The following is a 22,350-nucleotide window of genomic DNA, read 5'->3' as shown; positions in this document are numbered from 1 at the left end:
CGACTGAACTGACTGATTTTAAAGTCAACTAACTGCAAAATCCCTTCACAGTACCTACATTAGCATTTGACTGAACAAATGAGGGAAGGCATGTATATACCAGGGGCCAGGAATTGTGGGGGCCATCTTAGAACTCTCCCTACCACTTTTATGCAGGTATGAAAATATATAGCAGCTCAAAGCACTCACAGTAATACAAGATGCCTTTAAAAAGGGTATATATAGGATGGGGGCTGCTGGCACAAGGCTGAAAAATAACCAAGGCTTCCAGGAAATGCAAAGGATTTTAAGCTTTATCTTTCAGAAAACTGGGAATTACTAACGGTTTTTAACTCTTGGTATATCATTAGGGTCCAATGTATCCATTTCCCATCATTTCTAATTATTTATAAAGATATTTCATCACTTTTTCTTACTACACGTTCCCTCCTCCAAAAAAAAAAGCCAAGAGAAAATGTACTTTATTTAAATAGGGTAAAACCTATTATATATTGTAATCACCACAAGGGTTAACTGAACTCTTCTATAATGCTAAGAAATATTACGGGATCTCACTGACATTACTTTTCCTACATCTTGAAATATTCAGTGGTTTTAATATCCTACAAATAATTCCATCATTATCCATTATTACTCATCACATTATTCCTAATAATTCAAAAAAATCTAAAATAATAAGAAAGAGAAGAATGATGGAACAACCTAGGAGGATGCAATAATGAGCTGCCATTCTTTTTTCTCATAGTATTGTTCAAAGTATTGCATCATCTTCCCAGAAATTAGAAAACTGAGGACACCAAATACTTGCATTTATGACCAAAATAGCAAAGAAAAGGAAATGAACAGAGAAAGATATAACATAATATTACATGAATAAGACGACAAAAGTCTGAGGAACATTCCAATTCTAGTGACAATGGTGAAACCGGATGGTGCAAGTGAAATCTCAGACTATAAATCATCAGATAACAACATACCACACAAAATTTATCAAATTCAAGAACTGATATGTGATCAGAACATGTCTAAAGACAAGAAACAATGGTAGTCTCACTCAGTTAACTATTCAGCAGGAAGGACTTCATCACACAATATTTTGCAACAGCAACACTGACGTCTCTTCCCACTTCATCGTTGCAAAAGACGTGTGACGTTAGCCTCTGATTTTTTTGTATCAGTACACCAAAATTTACTTGTTACAAAGAGGTGTTGTTATGTCTAACCTCTTTTTAAAGTTTAAATTTTAACAATGCTGATTTTTAAACTATTACTTTCTTCTTAATTCTATAAATCATTCCCATGACTTATAAAAAAGAAAAATGACAAATGGTTATGGCTATTTTCACTGGTTTACTGAGGGTTAAACAGGAGAGCAACTTGATCAATAGGGAGGAAAAACTGGTGAAGGGAAGACTGAACGGAGAAAGATCAGTTAAGAATAAGGCTTCTCTGATGGCTCAGTGGTAAAGAATCTATCTGCCAACGTGGAAGATACAGGCTCGATTCCTGGTCCAAGAAAACCCCACATGCTGTGGAGCAACTAAGCTCATGCTCAGCTCTTGAGCCTGTGCTCTAGAGCCCAGGCGCCACAACTCCTGAAGCCTGCATGTCCTAGAGGCTGTGCTCCACGGCAAGAGAAGCCACGTAATGGGAAGCCTACGTACCACAACTAGAGAAAAGCCTGCACAGCACCAAAGACTCAGCACAGCCAAAAATAAAAACAAATTATTTTTAAAAAAGAATAATTTAAAGATGAGGACCAAACCAAAGTTAACAGAAGAAGTAGCATTAAATAAATGGATGAGAAAATAAGCCACAGATTGGGAGAAAAAACAATTCTGGGCAAAAGTTACATATGATAAAGAACTACCAACTCAATGGGCATGAGTTTAAGCAAACTCTGGGAGATGGTGAAGGACAGGAAAACCTGGCATGCCACAGTCCATGGGATTGCAAAGAGTCAGACACAACTGCACTACCGAACAACAATAACAATCCAAAATATACAAAAAACTTCTAAAATTCAACAATAAGAAAACAACCTGATTGATAAACAAGCCAAAGATGTGAACAGTCACCACACTAAAGAAAATATACAGATGGCCAATAAGCATATGAAAAGACATTCCACATTTTAGGTCAGCTGCTGCTGCTGCTGCTAAGTTGCTTCAGTCGTGTCCGACTCTGTGCGACCCCATAGACGGCAGCCCACCAGGCTCCCCTGTTGCTGGGATTCTCCAGGCAAGAACACTGGAGTGGGTTGCCATGTCCTTCTCCAATGCATGAAAAGTGAAAGTGAAGTCGCTCAGTCGTGTCTGACTCTTAGCGACCTCATAGACTGCAGCCTACCAGGCTCCTCTGTCCATGGGATTTTCCAGGCAAGAGTACTGGTTTTAGGTCAGCAGGAAATTGCAAATCAAAACAACATGATAGCACAACACACTTATTAGAATGACCAAAATCTAAACCAATGACAACACCAAAGTATCTGGTGGGAATACCAAATAGTACAGACACTGAAAGACAATTTGGCAAATATACACCTACCATGATTGGTGGTTGTGGTTTAGGTGCTAAGTTTTGTCTGACTCTTGCAACCCCATGGACTGTGGCCAACCAGGCTCCTCTAACCCTGGGATTCTCCAGGCAAGAATACTGGAGTGGGTTGCATTTCCTTCTCCAGGGGATCTTCCTGACCCAGGGATCAAACCCACATCTCCTGTGCTGCAGGCAAGTCTCCTGCACTGCAGGCAGATTCTTTACCAACTGAGCCACCAGGGAAGCCCCTACACTTACCATAAAAGTTAAAAGTTAAAGTGAAAGATGTTCAGTCATGTTCAATTCTTTGCAACTCCAATTCTCCAGGCCAGAATACTGGAGTATATGTAGCCATTCCCTTCTCCAAGGGATCTTCCCAACCCAGGGATCGAATCCAGGTCTCCCACATCACAGACGGATTCTTTACCAGCTGAGCCACAAGGGGAGCCCAAGAATACTGGATTGGGTAGCCTATCTCTTCTCCAGTGGATCTTCCTGACTCAGGAATTGAACTGGGGTCTCCTGCGTTGCTGGCACATTCTTTACCAGCTGAGCTACCAGGCAATCCAGCAATTATGCTCCTTGATATTTACCCAGATAGACTGAAAACTTACATCCACTTAAAAACCTACACACAGATGTTTACAGTAGCTCTATTCATAATTGACAAAATCCTCAATAGGTAAACAGACAAACTGTGGTCCAAACAATAGTAGTTTACACTAAAAAGAAATGAGCTATTCAAGCCATGAAAAGACATGGACGAAACTTAAATGCATATTACTAAGTGAAAGACACTAATCTGAGAAGGCTACATATTATATGATTCCAACTACATCACATTCTGAAAAAGGCAAAACTTTAAAATTAGTAAAAAGATCTGAGGTTGCTATGTGTTGGGAGGAGGGAGGAATGAACAGGCAGAGCACAGAACATTTCGAAGGCAGTGAAACTACTCTGCACGATACTATAATGGTGGAAACCTGTCATTACACATTTATAAAAACTAATTCTCTAAGTGTTATTCAATATATAATAACAAGGGCAACTCTACTTTAAACTATGGGCTTCAAATGGTAATGATGTGTCAATATAAGGCCATCAGTATAATAAATGTACCATTTTGGTGAGGAATATTGATAATGTGGCACAGTGGTACATAATCCACAGAGGTTGGATCCCTAGGTCAGGAAGATCCACTGGAGTAGGAAATGGCAACCTGTCCCAGTATTCTTGCCTGGAAAATTCCATGGATAGAGGAGTCTGGCAGGCTACAGTCTATGGGGTTGCAAAGAGTTGAACGTGACTGAGTAATTGAGCACAAGTACATCAATAATGTCAGAGGTTATGCATGTGTGAGGCTAGTACAGAAGTTCTCTGTACTGGTCACTCAATTCTTCTGTGAACCTAAAACTACACTAAAAATTTTTCAAAAATATTACATAATCAATAGAAATTCAACATTAAGCTGCTATCCAGAGAATCTTTTCCTTGATATATTTCCCTTCATGATCTGTAATGTTACCACAATTTCCTAGTTATACCATCTTCAAGCTACATTAACTGAACCAGGTAACTGAGGCAAATGCTATATCTAAAAACTCTTCAGAAATAGTACTTTCTACCAAGGCAAATACCAATGCATTGGTATGGGCTTTAAGCATTCATTCACTACGTCCTATAGAAAATGTCGTATCTTTTCAAAGAGTTTTAAAATGTGATAATCCTTGAGAATCTGGCACCTTAAAAGTGAAGGCAAGGGGCTTCTGTGGTGGCTCAGCAGTGAAATACCTGCAGTGCAGGAGACACGTGTTGTATCCTTGGTACAGAAAGATCCCACATGCCATGAAGCAACTAAATTCATGCACCACAACTGTTGAGCCTGTGCTCTAGAGCTTGGGAACTGCAACTACTGAACATACGTGCCCCAACTACTTAAGTCTGAGCCCTAGATCCTGTTCTCAGCAATAAGAGGAGCCACCCCATGAGAAGCCTGCATACCATAACTAAAGAGTAGCCCCCATTCACCAAACCTAGAGAAGCGCCCACGCAAAAACAAAGACCCAGCACAGCCAAAAAATAAATATAATTATATAAAAAAGTGAAGACAATAAATAAATAAATAAATAAAATTATATTTAAAAAGTGAAGACAATCACCTAAATTCAAAATAAATTCAATATATAAAATATAATTACATAAAAAAGTCAAGATATTGAGAGAATTCACATCTGGACTTTCCATTTGTTGTATTATTTGAGAATATTCAATTCTATTATAAAAGACAAGAAACCAAACAGATATATGAAAATCATAAGATGTTTAAACCATACATAAAAGTTGAAAACCTATAGGACATGTTAAACAGACCTCATGGACTACAGTGTACCAGGCTCCCCCGTCCGTGGGATTTTCCAGTCAAGAATACTGGAGTGGGTTGTCATTTCCTTCTCCAACAACCTCCCTAAAACACCCCAAAAGCTTCAATACCGTCACAATTTTTTTTATTTAACACAGTGGAAAAAACATTCTTTAAAAAGGCTCAGTTGATCACTCACAGTAGGGCAAATCCATAATCTACATAAATTTCAAGGGTCTAAATAAGAAAACAGAAAAATGTTTTACATGGAACAATTTGGTTTCTCCTTTAAATTAAATGTAGTACAATTTAAAAATCAGAAACATCGAACTAGTAGCATTACAAACCTCTCAACATACACATTTACTACTAAACAATATTGACAAAAATTGTAACTAGAGCCTGAAACATTTTGCATTTTATTCCTTATCTGACATTCAGTGGTGAATGCAAAATGTTCCCTCAGGGAAAATGGATTTTACTCATAAAAATGTAAAAGAAAATCAGACTCTGCAATGTACATATATAAAGGTCCATGTTGCTACTTTGGTACCAGAGTCACTTTTCAAAATTAATGGAAACTTTCTATCCATAAGAAAGAGTTTAAAAACTCTTCTACCCATAAAAATGATCTCTCAGAGAGTTCTAAGGCAGTGGTGCCACCAGTTAATGACAATAGAGAGTCAAAATCAAGTTGATCGTAGTGGAGGAATGGTACTCTTCATGAATCTATTACAATATTTAGTTACTTCAAAAGGCTCTGAAAGAAGAGGGGCGTGGATCTAGAATGACAACTTTCCCACTTTTATCCTTACACAAATATTGTAGTTTGTAATAAAAGGAAATTCTTTTTTTTTTTCAGTGAAAGAGTAGTTTTATATAAATTATGGATTGCAATTATCTAGACATATAGGGAAAAACTATTTACCACTGCAATGTGATTTGAAAACTTAAATTTGTATGTCCCAAATTTCCCCTCAAAATAAATTCAAATGTGAGCTCTCATGTCTTCTGCAAGTCCAATGTCAAACCCCTCCAAAATGCAAAAGAGAGGACATTCAATGACGTTAACCACTGTAATGTGTAACAGCTGACAAAGATGCAAAGCCCATTATAATTTGTTGGGTTTGTCTTTTAGGTAAATTATATCTCCATTCTGAAATTCAGTTGAAAATACATTTTCAAAGATAAAATTAGGACTTCTACTTTCAGCTCCAATGTAAAGAACTCACAACTCATCACACCCATCTTATACTAAGAAAAAAGCTGAACAAACTGAAAATCAACGGCTTGGACACATCAGAGAACTAAGGTCATAAGACAAATTGCTATCCTAAAAACTGGAGAGACAGTAAATACTGAGAATCATAGACTGAGAACTGCTTACTGGAAGAGGAAGACACTAAAACCATAAATTGGTAGGAATGCTTAAAAGATAATTTTGACAAATTGCTGAAGGCATAGTGTATACCAGTGAAATAGTGAGAAACTCCTATAGGCCATATCCTTAGGGAGTCCCCAAATTTTTGTAGATATTATCTCCAGAAACAATCCCCTACCAAGGTTTTCACAGTGAAGAGTGAAGAAAAACCCTCTTCTTTCTGACAGAGAGGGGAAAAACAGCCATTTCGAATACACTCAAAGCAGTCTCCATTAACTCAGGCCAGTCTCCCAGTAAAGGGAAAAGACTGCCAGAGCCTTATCCAAACTGGGGGAAAGGAAATTTACCCAAACTTCAGCTCCCACTGGACTTCCTATCTTATCTAAGGAAATGAATAAAGAGCTGAGAAACATACGGGAAGGATACAGTCCAGGGACACAGGCCCACTAAAAGACTGAGACTTAACTAAAAAATTAGACAGTGCTTCCCTGTTCCCAACACCTTACCATCACATCAACAGGGCTCCAGGATAATGACAATGGATTACAACCGAGAGAGCTGCAGGGGAGGCTATTTAAGAATTAGTGTTTAGGTGACTTTCCAGGTAGTACAGTGGATAAGAATCCACCTGTCAATGCAGGGGACACAGGTTCGACCACTCGTCCAGGAAGATTCCACATGCTGCAGACCAATGAAGCCCACACACCACAACTACTGAGCCTCCATGCTGCACTACTGAAGCCTGGCCGTCCTAAAGCCTGTGCTCTCCAAGAGAAGCTGCTGCAATAAGAAGCCCACACACCACAACTATAGAGTAGCCCCAGTTCTCTGCAACTAGAGAAAAGTCCATGTGAAGTAATGAACACCCAGGGCAACCAAAAATTAATTAATTAATAAAAGAGTGTTTAGGGACACCAGACAGTAACTAAAATCTACACAAAGAATTAAAGAGTACTGGTGAAGATAGTAACATAGTTAAATATAAAAAGGCAGTATAAATATAGTTTGTAAATTTTTGTCTCATCTCATTTAAAAGACAAATGTATAAAGCAATAATAATAAATCTGTTTTGATAGGTAATAATGTATAAACACATTATCTTATGACAATAATAGCACAAAGAAAGTAGAATGTAATATAACTATAAAAGATCAAAGTTTTTACATGCTATTGAAATTATATTAGTACCAATTCAAACTACATTTTATAAACTGTTTATTTTAATTACCAGGACAACCATTAAGAAGATAACTCAAAAATATATAGTAAAAGAAATGCTAGGGAATTAAAGTGTTAGTCACTCAGTCGTGTCCAACTCTGTGACCCCATGGACAGTAGTCAACCAAGCTCCTCTGTCCATATAATTCTCCAGGCAATAATACTGGAGTGGGTAGCCATTCGCTTCTCCAGGGGGTCTTCCTGACCCAGTACTCAAACCCAGGTCTCTTGCATGGCAGGCAGATTCTTTACCATCTGAGCCACCATTAAAATCAGTTAACCCTGATGGCTCAGATGGTAAAGAATCTGCCTGCCATGCAGGAGACCTGGGTTCGATCCCTGGGTTGGCAGTGTCTACTCACTCTGGTATTCTTGCCTGGGAAATCCCTAGGATAGAGGAGCCTGGTGGGCTACAGTCCATGAGGTTTCAAAAAGTCAGACACAACTGAGCAACTAACACACTAAGGGAATTAAAAGGTCATACTAGAAAAATTTAAATGGCACATCAGAAAATACATATTTAACAGAAAAGGTAGTAATGGAGAAATGAGTGTGTGCCAAGTCACTTCAGTCACATCCAACTCTTTGCAACCCCATGGATTGTAGCTTGCCAGGCGCCTCTGTACATGGAACTCTCCAGAGGAATCTTCCCAACCCAGAGATTGAACCCGTGTCTCCTGCGGCTCCTATGGTGCAGGAGGATTCTTTACCACTGAGTCACAGGGGCAGTCCCAATGGAGGAAGAGGAGGAGGGAAACGTAACATACAGAAAACAAACAGTAAAGTGACAAATGTAAAAACGATCTTATCAATGTGTGTGTGTCAGTAGCTTAGTTGTGTTTGACTCTTTGAGATCCCATGGATTGTAGCCCACCAGGCTCCTCTGTCCATGAAATTCACCAGGCAAGAATACTAGAGTGGGTTGCCATTTCCTTTTCCAGGGGATCTTCCTGACCCAGGGATCAGACCCAGGTCTCCTGCACTGGCAGGCAGATTCTTTACCAGAATCTTTACCCAGGGAAGCCCCATAATTACATTAAATTTATTTATTTATTTTTTTTATGTTGAAAACATATAGTTTAATTTTTCAAACAATCTAATTTGAACCAAAACACTATTTCTAAGACTTACATTAAATTTAAATAGAGCAAACACTCATTAAAAGGCAGAGATCAGCAGAATGATCCAACTACATGCTAAAAAAGCCACATATTGTATGATTTCATTTACACGAAACATCTGGAAAAGGATAATCAATAGAAACAGAAAGTAGATTAGTGGTTACCACAAGTTATGGAGAGGTAGGAATGGGAAGTAGCTGCTACTAGATAAGAGGTTTCTTTTAGGGATGAAGAAATTGTTCTGAAATTAGACAGTGGTGATGGTTGTATAACTTTGTAAATGTACTAAAACCCACAGAATTGTACCCTTGTAAAAGGGTATGGGAATTATATCTCAAACAAAGGTTTCTATATAAAAATAGAAAGGAAGCCCCATTTGAGACTAAGAAGAAATTTTAATAAAGGAAAAACAATCCGAAGGCTTCTGAATTTTCAAAAATTTAAGATTTAATAAAATGCAACAGGACTCAAAATGAGTAATTAGACAGTAAAAACTATCTAAATATTATAAATTAATAAAACTTTTCTCCTTTGTGCCAAAATATTGATTCTTCACTGGATTTGTTTTAAATATATTTTTTATTTATAAAGAAGTAAGAGCCCCTTGGATAGCAAGGAGATCAAACCAGTCCATCCTCAAGGAAATCAGTCCTGAGTATTCATTGGAAGGACTGATGCTGACGCTGAAACTCCAATACTTTGGCCACCTGATGCGAAGAACTGACTCACTGGAAAAGATTCTGATGCTGGGAAAGACTGAAGACAGGAAGAGAAGAGGATAACAGAGGAAGAGATGGTTGGATGGCATCACCAACTCGATGGACATGAGGTTGAGCAAGCTCCAGGAGTTGTTGATGGACATGGAAGCCTGGCATGCTGCAGTACGTGGGGTCGCAAAGAATCAGACATGACAGAGCGAATGAACTGAATTGAATTACTCTCAATAACACATTAAACTTTCAAAATTTTTTATGTCTTTAGTCTCATACCTCATGATAAATACATTTTTAGTATGTTAATCACACAGGAAAAAACCCAACAACCCTTAGATTGTGGATCTTTTTACAACCACATGGTATAATTATATGGTATTAAAATTCTATCAAAGTAACATTTAATTATGCAATGTTTATTATAATAAAGCCAACACTTTAAAAATTTTACTTTTCACTTATTTAGAAAATGTACTTTTACTAGGAAGCCAGGTTACAATTGTCATTTTTGAGATTTTTTTTATTGTTATAAGACAAGGTAAATATACACTAAACAATGTATCTTGGAAAAATCAATAGCATGTGTGCGTGCTCAGTCGTGTCCTGCTCTTTGCAACCCCATGGACTGTACCCTAGCAGGCTCCTATGTCCATGGAATTCTCCAGGCAAGAATACTGGAGTAGGTTCCTATTTCCAACTCCAAGGGACCTTCCCGACCCAGGAACCAAACCTGCATCTCCTGCATTGCAGGCAAATTCTTTACTGCTGAGTCACTGGGGAAGCCCTGGCCCTAGGCAGCTTATCAAAGATAAAGTATCAAAAAAATAAAAAGGGCTAATGCCTATAAACTTCAGTTGGTTTATCTTCATACCTACTGATGTTTTCATAGAAGTTGTTTACAACGTCATTATATTTAGATATGTTTTAAAATTGAGTTATACATCTATAAAACAAAACAGTATTTTATAAATTATGTCCATTATGCCATAATATTAGATGTTAATAGCATTCTGATCTTAATGCTGGATATACAGACATATTATTCATTAATTAAAAATAGAATTTCATTATTTTGTTTAGCATTTAAAAATCTTGTCAAATCTTTCCCTTTTCTTGGTTGATAATTTGTTTTAGTTGAACTCTTGCCAGCCTCTTGCACATACATTATAAATATCCTAGATTTCATGAAGGTGAAGAAAAAGCTTGTTGAGAATGTAAACTATAACATAAAACTATTTTTTTTAATTTAAATTAATTTATTTTAATTGGAGGCTAATTATTTTACAATATTGTATTGGTTTTGCCATACATCAACATGAATCCACCACGGGTGTACACATGGTCCCGCCTCCCACCGTATCATCCCTCTGGGTCATCCCAGTGCACCAGCCCCAAGTATCCTATATGGAACCTGGACTGGCGATTTGTTTCTTATATGATGCAAATCAAAACCACAATGAGATGAAACCACCATTTCACGCCAGTCAAAATGGCTGCTATCAAAACTGTTTTTAAAAAACTGACAAACTAAAAACTCATGACATTACCCATCAAATAATAATTGAGGGTGTGGAGAAAAGGAAATCTTCCCATACTGTTGGTGGGAATGTAAACTGGTACAGCCACTATAGAAAACAATACGGTGGCTCCTCAAAAAACTAAAAATTGAGTTGCCATATGATCCAACAATCCCACTCTTGGACATATATCCAAAAACACTTTAACTCAAAAAGATACCTGCACCCCCATGTTCATAGCAGAACTATTCACAACAACCAAGACATGGAAACAACCTAAATCTCCATTGACAGATCAATGGATAAAGAAGATGTGGTGCATATATACAACAGAATATTACTGAGCCACAAAGGGGGATGAAATAATTTCATTTACAGCAACACAGATGGACCTAGAGATTATCATACTAAGTGAAGTTAGTCAGAAAGAGAAAGACAAATTACCATATAATATCACTTATATGTGGAATCAAAATATGATACTTATCTATGAACAGAAACAGATTCACAGACATAGAGAACAGGCTTGTGATTATCAAAGGGGAGAGGGAAAGAGCAGGAGTTTGGAATGAGCAGGTGCATACTATTATATATAGAATGGATAAACAACAAGGTCCTACTGTCTAGCACAGGTAACTATATTCAATATCCTGAGATAAACCATAATGGAAAAGAATAAGAAAATATCTATCTATCAGTTTAGTTCAGTCGCTCAGTCGTGTCCGACTCTTTGCGACCCCATGAATCGCAGCATGCTAGGCCTCCCATACATACACACAAATATAACTGAATCGCTTTGCTGTACAGCAGGAATTAACACCACATTGTAAACCAAATATAATTAAATAAAATAAGTTTTTAAAAATTCAGTATTATAACCTTAAATATTTGTTATAGGTAATTCCTATGGTAATCACAAAGAAAATACTTACAGACACATAAGAAAGAATATGAGAAAAGAATCAAAATGTGTAACTACAAAAAAATCAAACAAAAAAGACAGTAATGATGGAGGAAATGTGAAGGACATAATAGTTGTAAAACATACAGAAAACAAATAACAAAATGGCTGAAGTCTTTTCTTCAGTTCAGTTCAGCTGCTCAGTCGTATCCGACTCTGTGACCCCATGGACTGCAGTACCCCAGGCCTCCCTGTCCATCACCAACTCCAAGAGTTTACTCAAACTCATGTCCTTTGATTCGGTGATGACATCCAACCATCTCATCCTCTGTCATCCCCTTCTCCTCCTGCCTTCAATCTTTCTCAGCATCAGGGTCTTTTCAAATGAGTCAGTTCTTCCCATCAGGTGGCCAAAGGACTGGAGTTTCAGCTTCAGCATCAGTCCTTCCAATGAATAATCAGGACTGATTTCCTTTAGGATACACTGGTTGGATCTCCTTGCAGTCTGAGGGACTCTCAAGAGTCTTCTCCAACACCACAGTTCAGAAGCATCAATTCTTCGGCACTCAGCTTTCTTTATAGTCCAACTCTCACATCCATACATGACCATTGGAAAAATTATAGCTTTGACTAGACAGACATTTGCTGGCAAAGTAATGTCTCTGCTTTTTAATATGCTGTCTAGATTGGTCATAGCTTTTCTTCCAAGGAACAAGCATCTTTTAATTTCATGGCTGCAATCACCATCTGCAGTGATTTTAGAGCCCCCCAAAATAAAGTCTCTCACTGTTTCCATGGTTTACCCATCTAACTGCCATGAAGAGATGGGACCAGATACCAGGATCTTAGTTTTCTGAATGTTGAATTTTAAGCCCATTTTTTCAGTTTCCTCTTTCACTTTCATCAAGAGGCTCTTTAGCTCTTCTACGCTTTCTGCCATAAGGGTGGTGTCATCTGCATATCTCAGGTTATTGATATTTCTGCCTGCTATCTTGATTCCAGTTTGTGCTTCATCCAGTCCAGCATTTCTCATGATGTACCCTGCATATACGTTAAATAAGCATGGTGGCAATATACAGCCTTGACGTACTCCTTTCCCCATCTGGAACCAGACTGTTGTTCTATGTCCAGTTCTAACTGTTGCTTGCTGACCTGCATACAGATTTCTTAGGAGGCAGGTCAGGTGGTCTGGTATTCCCATCTCTTTCAGAATTTTCCACAGTTTATTGTGATCCACACAGTCAAAAGCTTTGGTATAGTCAATGAAGCAGAAATAGATGTTTTCTTGGAACTCTCTTCCTTTTTCGATGATCCAGTGGATGTTGGCAATTTGATCTCTGGTTCCTCTGTCTTTTCTAAATCCAGCTTGAACATGTAGAAGTTCACGGTTCACATATTGCTGAAGCCTGGCTTGGAGAATTTTGAGCATTACTTCACTAGCGTGTGAGATGAGTGCAATTGTGTGGTAGTCTGAGCATTCTTTGGCATTGCCTTTCTTTGGGATTGGAATGAAAACTGACCTTTTCTAGTCCTGTGGCCACTGCTGAGTTTTCCAAATTTGCTGGCATTTTGAGGGCAGCATTTTCACAGCATCATCTTTTAGGATTTGAAATAGCTCAACTGGAATTCCATCACCTCCACTAGCTTTGTTCATAGTGATGCTTCCTAAGGCTCACTTGACTTCACATTCCAGGATGTCTGGCTAGGTGAGTGATCACCATTGTGATTATCTAAGCCATGAAGATCTTTTTTGTAGAGTTCTTCTGTATATTCTTGCCACCTCTTTTTAATATCTTCTGCTTCTGTTAGGTCCATACTGTTTCTGTCCTTTCCTGTGTCTATCTTTGCATGAAAAGTTCTCTTGGTATCTCCAATTTTCTTGAAAAGATCTCTAGTCTTTCCCCTTCTATTGTTTTCCTCTATTTCTTTGCAGTGATCACTGAGGAAGGCTTTCTTATCTCTCCTTGCTATTCTGTGGAACTCTGCATTCAAATGGGTATATCTTTTCTTTTGTCCTTTGTCTTTCAGTTTCTCTTCATAGCTATTTGCAAGGCCTCCTCCAACAACCATTTTGTTTTTGCATTTGTTTTTCATGGGGATGGTCTTGATCACTGCCTCCCGTACAGTGTCACGAACCTCTGTTCATAGATCTTCAGGCTCTCTATCAGATCTAATCCCTTGAATCTATTTGTTACTTCCACTGTATAATTGTAAGGGATTTGATTTAGGTCATACATGAATGTCTAGTGGTTTTCCCTACTTTCTTCAATTTAAGTCTGAATTTGGCAATAAGGAGTTCATGATCTGAGCCACAGTCAGCTCCACAGTCAGAAAAAAAGTGTTTTCTTATAATTTATTAATTTAAAAGTGAATTAAACTCTCCAATCAAAAAGCAGATATAGCAGAATGGATTATAAAAATAGATGATCCAACTATATGTTGATAATAATCGATTTGAGTTTATTGACAGGTTCACACCACTATAAATAAAATGGATAAGCAACAAGAATTTACTGCATAGAACTAGGAATTATACCTAACATCTTGTAATAACTTATAATGGAATATAATTTACAAAAAACCCACTGTGCTATATACCTGAAACTAACACAATACTATAAACTTTTACCTCAAAACAAAAAGAGATTCACTTTAGATTTAAAGATGTGGAGGTCAAAAATGAAAGGATGGAAAAAGAGATTCCATACAAATAATAACCAAAAAAAGTTAGGATGCCATTACTTGTTTGAGACAAATATATCAAAAGTTGTTATGAGACAAAGGATATTACATATCGATAAAAGGGTCAATTCATGAAGAACATGTAACAATTGTAAACAAAAGCCAAACCCAGAACTCCCAAGACATATGAAGCAAACCTTGACAGAGTTGAAGGGAGAAACTGATAATTCTACAGTAACAGAGATTTCAATCTCACTTCCAATAATGAATATGAACTGGACAGAGATAAATAATGAAATAGAGAATCTCAACACTGTAAACCAACTGGACCTAACAGAAATATATAGAACACCACCCAACAAAAGAATACACATTTTCTCCAAATGCACATGGTATATCTTCCAGGAGAGACCACATACTAGTCCACAAAACAAGTCATAATAAAATTTTAAAGACTGAAATCATATAAAATATCTTTTCTAATCACAATGGACTAAAAGTAGTAATAAATAATAAAAAGAAAGGTAGAAAATTCACAAATATAAGGAACCCAAACAACACAATTTTTAAACAATCAATAGGTCAAAGAAGAACTCACAAGTGAAACTAGAAAATACCTTACAAATATGAAAATGAAAACACAAAATTTACAGGACACAAAGAAAGCACTGCTAAGAGGAAAATTTATAGCTATAATCACACACTTGAAAAAAACAAAGATTTTAAACCAGTAAACCTACTATTACACCTGAAGGAGTAAGAAAAAGAAACCCAAACAACCTAAAACTAACATAAGGTAAGAAACTGGATAACCTAGATAAAATGGATGAATTCTAAGAAACAAACAATCTACAAACTGAATCATAAAGAAATAGAAAACCTGAAGACATTAAAAGCTATTAAAATTGAATCAGTCATTAAAAACTTTGTTGAAGACTAACAAAAAGTGAAATTGTTCATTTACTTAACTGGGCATTTCCAGGCTCACTTTTTGTGATTGTGACTGGAAAATATAAAAAGGTTTTATTTCTTTAAAATTTTATTAAAGTATAGTCGATTTACATTGTTGTATTAATTTAAAAGGTTTCTTAATGTGCTTGCTTCTCCTTAGTTCCAGGCTTAATTATTAGTTTTCCTTCACATAACTTCTGGGATAGATGTTCACACTCTGTAATAAATATTGCTTTGTAATAAGAATTTTCAATATGTTTATGTCCATTTCATTTTTAGATATTCTTGGGAAAAAAAAAAAAAAAAGATACCTATCTGATTAAATTTCTCCTGAGAGTAATTCCTTCAGTTTATCTACAGTATTTACTGCACCTTTGGGTAACAAAGTATGTGTCTTAGTCCCATTCCAGCTACTATAACAAAATGTCAGGAATCGAGTGGCTTATAAACAACAGAAATTTATCACAGAAATTGCTGTAAAGTACAAAATCAAGGCACCAGCACAGTCATGTTTGGTGAAGGCCCTCTTCCTGGTTCACAGTGGTACCTTCTCACTGTGACCTCACATGGTAGAAAGGACAAGAAATCCCACTGGAGCTTCTTTTTAAGTCACTAATTCTATTCATGAGGACTATATCACCATGCCTTAAGCGTCTCTCAAAGACTCCACTTCCAAATGTCATTATCTTTGGGGGCTAGGACTTCAACATATAAAATTTGGGGTGACACATCAGACCATAGCAGTATATATACAGAGGGAAAGACAACAGAAGAGCCAAAGGTATCAATATTGTCATTCTAATATATTATACTACTGTCCTTATATATATAACTTCCTATGAAAAAAGAAAAGGGAGTACCACCTCTACACTGAAATTTAGCTTAGATTTTCATAAACTATGATAATACCCTCAGGAATTATATGTGGTTTTAATGCTTTGAGTATTAGGAGGACTAAAATATACTATATAACTCAATTTAACTCCTGAAAATATTAAAACTCAGAACGACTCTAAAAACAAGAAAAACAGTTTTTTTTCCTAGCCAAATACATGAAGCAAAAAGATGGGCATTAAAGAAAATCGTATGTTAAATTCATATTTTGAAATTTTCAAATAGTCTAGTTTATCAAAGTGAAAAATAATGATCCTTTTTCCTTTAATCAGAAAATATCAAGTTGCCCCAAGGAATAAAAATCACATATACAAAAACACCCCACTAAAATGCTTGAACACCTTCAGTCTTTTGGACTTCCAGGTAAAACAGTGACAGAATAAGCAGGCAGTATCTTAACCAATAAAAAGCAAAATAATATATGATGCTTAAAAAACTGTAATTACTCTGTTGCATTTGATCCTAGGAAGCTTATCATGGTAATGTCATATGATTATTCAAAGGCAAAAGTAAACAAAAATACTCCCTTACCTTGTAAGATGGCAGGAAACACAAAATTCCTTGGCTAATAGTCTGGCACACAGATAACAAAAGAGCTCCCACTTCATCCTGGAATTCAAATGTTTCTGTGTGCTGGAAGGTAGCACAGAGACTGCGACCCTTGGGCCCTGACCCAATGGTGCCAACCCAAACCTAGAATATAAATGTGTCAGTATTAGAGTTATACCAAAATAAGGCAGGCAAATTAGCATTTAGTTGGGAGCCTTAATTGTGTATGTCAAAAAAAGATCAATCAACAACTTTAGAGAAAATTTATTTTTAAATTGTTGGGCTTTTTCCTATTATCTTTAATTAGTTATATATGCAAGGGTGCTCGGTCGCTCAGTCGTGTCCAATTCTTCGTGACCCTATGAACTGTAGTCTGCCAGGCTTCTCTGTCCATGGAATTTTCTAGGCAAGAATGCTGGAGTGGGTTGTCATTTTCTCCTCTAGGAGATCTTCCCAACTTACAGATCAAATGTGCATCTCCTGCACTGGCAGACAGATTCTTTACCACTGCACCAGCTGGGAAGCCCAGATTTAAGTCACAGATGTTTTACTTTAGACCTAAAGTCTGCCTAAGTTCTTCAGGCAGACTGAATTCTCTTAGAATGACAGAAATTAGGTTTTACTTATTTCCTCAATACCTTTACAAAATTAACCATGTAACAGAATTTTGTTGGATCATGGGAACAAAGGAAATGAGTAAGTTAGAAATGAATCCAAAATAAGACATGAGGGATGGTACCATCTGCTACAGGCTTCCCAGGTGGCTCAGAGGTAGAGACTCTCTCTGCCAATCCAGAAGATGCAGGAGATGCAGAGTCAATCCCTGAGTCAGGAAGATCTCCTGGAGGAGGAAACAGCAACCCACTCCAGTATTCTTGCCTGAAGAATATCATGGACAGAGGAGCCTGGCGGGCTACCATCCATGGAATCACAAACAGTCCAGCATGATTAAGCAACTGAGCATGCACACACCATCTGCTATAGGTAAGTCTCTAAGATTCACTTATGACAGGAACTACTGTTTCACAAATTCCCTGACGCTCAAAGATCTATAGTCATAGAAAATCAGACCCATCAAATTTTAGTTATATACAATTTCTCTATATTTATACAGATCTAGTCTTAGTATTTGATTATGAGAAACTACAAATTTTATTAGTATTCTAAAGAATATTCAAAGTCGCTCAGTCGGACTGACACCCTGCGACCCCCTGGACTGCAGCCTACCATTCTCCTCTGTCCATGAAATTCTCCAGGCCACAATATTGGAGCGGGTAGCCATTCCCTTCTCCAGGGGATTTTCCCTACCCAGGAATTGAACTGGGGTCTCCTGCATTGAAGGCAGATTCTTTGCCAGCTGAGCTACCAGGGAAGCCCATTCAAAAGGTAATATGAACACTTTAGATTGTTGAAAAATGTTATAGTCCTATATTTTAAATGATACACAAGACTGAGATATATTTTGCAAAATGACATCTGATGGACAGCAGTTTAATCAACATTAAACTAAATGATCAACAAGTAATAAGACAAACTGATAGCATGTGTTTCTTGATATGATATGATGGGAAGTAACAATATCACTTGCAAAACATTCTTATCAAACACTTTAACTTGAATCTTATCATCAGAAAAATCCAGATTATAAAATATTCCTAAGGACAACTGGTGACTTGAATTCTTTTAAAATATCATGAAATACAGAAAAAAAAAGGGGCAAAAAAGCTCTTTTAAAGACTAAAAAAACATGAATTTGTACAGCCAATATGAAAGCAGTATGAATGTTCTGCAAAGAACTAAGAACAGAACTACCATATGCTCCAGCAATTTCACTTCTGGGAATATATGCAAAGAAAACAAAAGTATTAATTTGAAAAGATGTTTGTGTGCACTCACTCCCAATGTGCATAGCACCATTATTTACAATAGTTAAAGACATGGAAGCAATCTAAGTGTCCATCATCCGATAGATGAATGGATAAAGAAGATGTACACACACACACACACACACACACACACACACAGGACTACTACTCAGCCATAAAAAAGAATGACATTTGGTCAACTGCAACAACACAGATGGACCTACAAGGTATTAGACTAAGTGAAGTAAGTCAGACAAAGACAAATACTATATGTTACTACTATGTGTGGAAACTAAAAAATAAAACAAATGAATCAATATAACAAAACAGAAAGGCTCACAGAGAGGACATACTAGCAGTTACTCCAGAGGGGAGAAATTCAAGATAGGGGTCAGAGATTAAGAGGTATAAACTATTGTGTATAAAAATAAATAAGCTACAAGGATATATTGTACAGCACAGGGATAACAGCTAATATTTCATAATAACACTAAATGAAGTATCTATAAAAATTTTGAATCACTATGTTGTACACCAGAAACTAATATTGTAAATCAATTATAATTCAATCTAAAATAAGAAAGAAAAAAAAAAGAAAAACAAAACTAAAGAAACATGAAAACCACACGCAATATATAATACTTAACTGGATTCTGAATCAAGAATAAAAAAAAATAAACAGGTACACTATAAAAGTCACACTGGAAATAACTAGAAGAATATAGATTCTATTTGTAGTAATATTAAATTGCTTGGATATGATCGTGATATTGTGATTACACAAGATTATGTACCTGTTCTCAGGATAAACATTCTAAACTAATTAAGGGCAAAGTATCACAATGTCTACAAATTACTTTCTAATAACATATCCAGTTAATGTAATTGTCAATATTTTACAGTATTACTCTTCTCTCCTTTTCTCTCATATGTATATATACACAGATGCAAAGTTATACAACTGATGGATCTACATTAAGGTTATAAAGATATTCACTATGTTAATACTATTTTTTCCACTTGTTTCAAGCTATACTTTTTTAAATAAAGAGTTGGGGTAATCAACAAACGGACAAACAAAATGTGATACACACACACAATTCAAATATTATTCAGCCTTAATAAGGAAGAAATTGTTTCATGTTACAACAAATATGAACTCTGAAGACATCATTCTAAGCAAAATAAACTAATCACAAAATTTTGTAATTCCATTTAGATGATGTACTTAGAATAGTGGACTTCCCTGGTGGCTCAGAGGTTAAAGCATCTGCCTGGAATGAGGTAGACCCAGGTTAGATCCCTGGTCTTAGATCCCTTGATTTAGAAAAGTCAAATTCATAAAAACAAAAAGTAGAATGGTGGTCACCAGGGGCTGGGAAGAGGGGGGAATTGAGAATTTTTATTTTATAATAGAATTCCAGTGTTGTTAAATGAAAAAGCTCTAGATATTGGTTACAAAACAAAACGAATATCCTTATAAAACTGAACTACACACTTAAAAACAGTTAACATGGTAAACTTTACGATGTGTTTTCTACCACAATTAAAATCAAAGTTTTTAAAAGTTGGGGGAAATATTAGAACAGAATCCAGCTGAACTAGCATTATTCTTACTAATTATCATTTTCTAGTAACATTATAAGTTAAATGGGCTTTTGTGCACAAGATTGAGAACATAGACCCTATAATAACATTCTTTTGGAAAAATATGTTCAATTTATTAATAACTTCCCATATTTATGTAAGCCTCCAAAGAAAACAACTTGAAAATATGGATCATATATTTTTCTTTTGCTACTGCTAATAGCAATGTTTCTAAATAAGAGCATTCTAGCATTTTGGAAACCACAATTCATTGTTACATAGGAGTCTAGCATTCAAGACCCTCACCTACTAAATGCCAGTAAGTCCCACAAATAATCCTTAGTTGAAAACTATAGCTCTTTATAAAGAACTAGAATATTAGGTGCTCAAGTACCATTAAACATGTTGTTGTTGCTATTCAGTTGCTCAGTTGTGTCTGATTCTTTGCAACCCCATGGACTACAGCATGCCAGGCTTCCCTGTCCTTCACCATATTCCAGAGTTTACTCAAACTCATGTCCATTGGTGATGACATCCAACCATCTCATCTTCTGTCATCCCTTTCTCCTCCTGCTTTCAATCTTTCCCATCATCAGGGTCTTTTCTAATGAGTCAGCTCTTCACATGAGATTGCCAAAGTATTGGAGCTTCAGCATCAGTCTTCCCAATGAATATTCAGGACTGATTTCCTTTAGGATGGACTGGTTGGATCTCCTTGCAGTTCAAGGAATCTCAAGTGTCTTCTCCAACACCACAGTTCAAAAGCATCAATTCTTTGGCCCTCAGCCTTCTTTATGGTCCAACTCTCATATCCATACATGACTACTGGAAAAATCACAGCTGTGACTATACAGACCTTTGTCGGCAAAGTAATGTCTCTGTTTTTTAATATGCTGTCTAGGTTTGTCATTGTTTTTCTTCCAAGGAGCAGGCATGTTTAAATTTCATGGCAGCAGTCACCATCTGCAGTGATTTTGGAGCCCAAGAAAACAAAGTCTCTCACTGTTTCCATTGTTTCCCCATCTCTTTGCCATGAAGTAATGGGGCCGGATACCATGATCTTCATTTTCTGAATGTTGAGTTTTAAGCCATCTTTTTCACTCTCCTCTTTCACTTTCATCAAGACTCTTTAGTTCCTCTTTGCTTTCTGCCAAAGGGTGGTGTCATCTGCATATCTGAGGCTACTGATACTTCTCCCAGCAATCTTGATTCCAGCTTATGATTCATCCAGGCTGGGATTTCGCATGATGTACCCTGTATATAAGTTAAATAAGCATGGTGACAGTATATAGTCTTGACATACTCTCTTTCCCAATTCTGAACCAGTCCGTTGTTCCATGTCCAGTTCTAAGTGTTGCTTCTTGACCTGCATACAGATTTCTCAGGAGGCAGATAAAGTGGCCTGGTATTCCCATCTCTTTAAGAATTTTCCACAGTTTGTTGTGATCTAAACAAAGGCTTCAATGTAGTCAATGAAGCAGATGTTTTCTGGAATTCTCTTGCTTTATCTTTGATCCAGTGGATGTTAGCAATTTGATCTCTGGTTCCTCTGCCTTTTCTAAATCAAGCTTGAACATCTGGAAGTCCTCGGTTCATGTACTGGTAAAGCCTAGCTTGAAAGATTTTGAGCATTACCTTGCTAGCATGTGAGATGAGTGCAACTCTGCAGTAGTTTGAAAATTCTTTGGCATTGCCCTTCCTTGGGATTGGAATGAAAACTGACGTTTTCCAGTCCTGTGGCCACTGCTGAGTTTTCCAAATTTGCTGGCATTTTGAGGGCAGCACTTTAATAGCATCATCTTTTAGGATCTGAAATAGCTCAGCTGGAATTCCATCACCTCCACTAGCTTTGTTCACAGTGATGCTTTCTAAGGCCCACTTGACTTTGCACTCCAGGATGTCTGGCTGTAGGTGAGTGGTCACACCATCATGGTTATCCAGGTCATTAGGATCTTTTTGTATAGTTCTTCTGTGTATTCGTGCCACCTCTTCTCTTAATATCTTCTGCTTCTCTATGGCCATACCATTATGCATGTAGCTAACTACTTTCAATTACTTAATAAAAAGAAATAGA

The 22,350-nt window shown here is 36.8% G+C and overlaps 1 protein-coding gene across 3 annotated transcripts in view; it reads right to left on the bottom strand.

The window, feature by feature from the left end:
- Positions 1–22,350, bottom strand: part of BRIP1 (BRCA1 interacting protein C-terminal helicase 1) — a 182,315-nt gene that overhangs the window by 77,605 nt on the left and 82,360 nt on the right. For all 3 annotated transcript variants that reach the window (XM_027519783.1, XM_027519780.1, XM_027519782.1), the window contains exon 14: positions 16,807–16,968. In XM_027519783.1, the coding sequence (XP_027375584.1) occupies positions 16,807–16,968 (162 nt within the window). The remainder of the gene's footprint in view (positions 1–16,806; positions 16,969–22,350) is intronic.

This window comes from Bos indicus x Bos taurus, chromosome 19 (assembly GCF_003369695.1).
Source record: "Bos indicus x Bos taurus breed Angus x Brahman F1 hybrid chromosome 19, Bos_hybrid_MaternalHap_v2.0, whole genome shotgun sequence".
NCBI classification, from domain to species: Eukaryota; Metazoa; Chordata; class Mammalia; order Artiodactyla; family Bovidae; genus Bos; species Bos indicus x Bos taurus.
The sequence above is the reverse complement of the archived record's forward strand: the minus strand, read 5'-3'. Positions and strand labels throughout refer to the sequence as shown.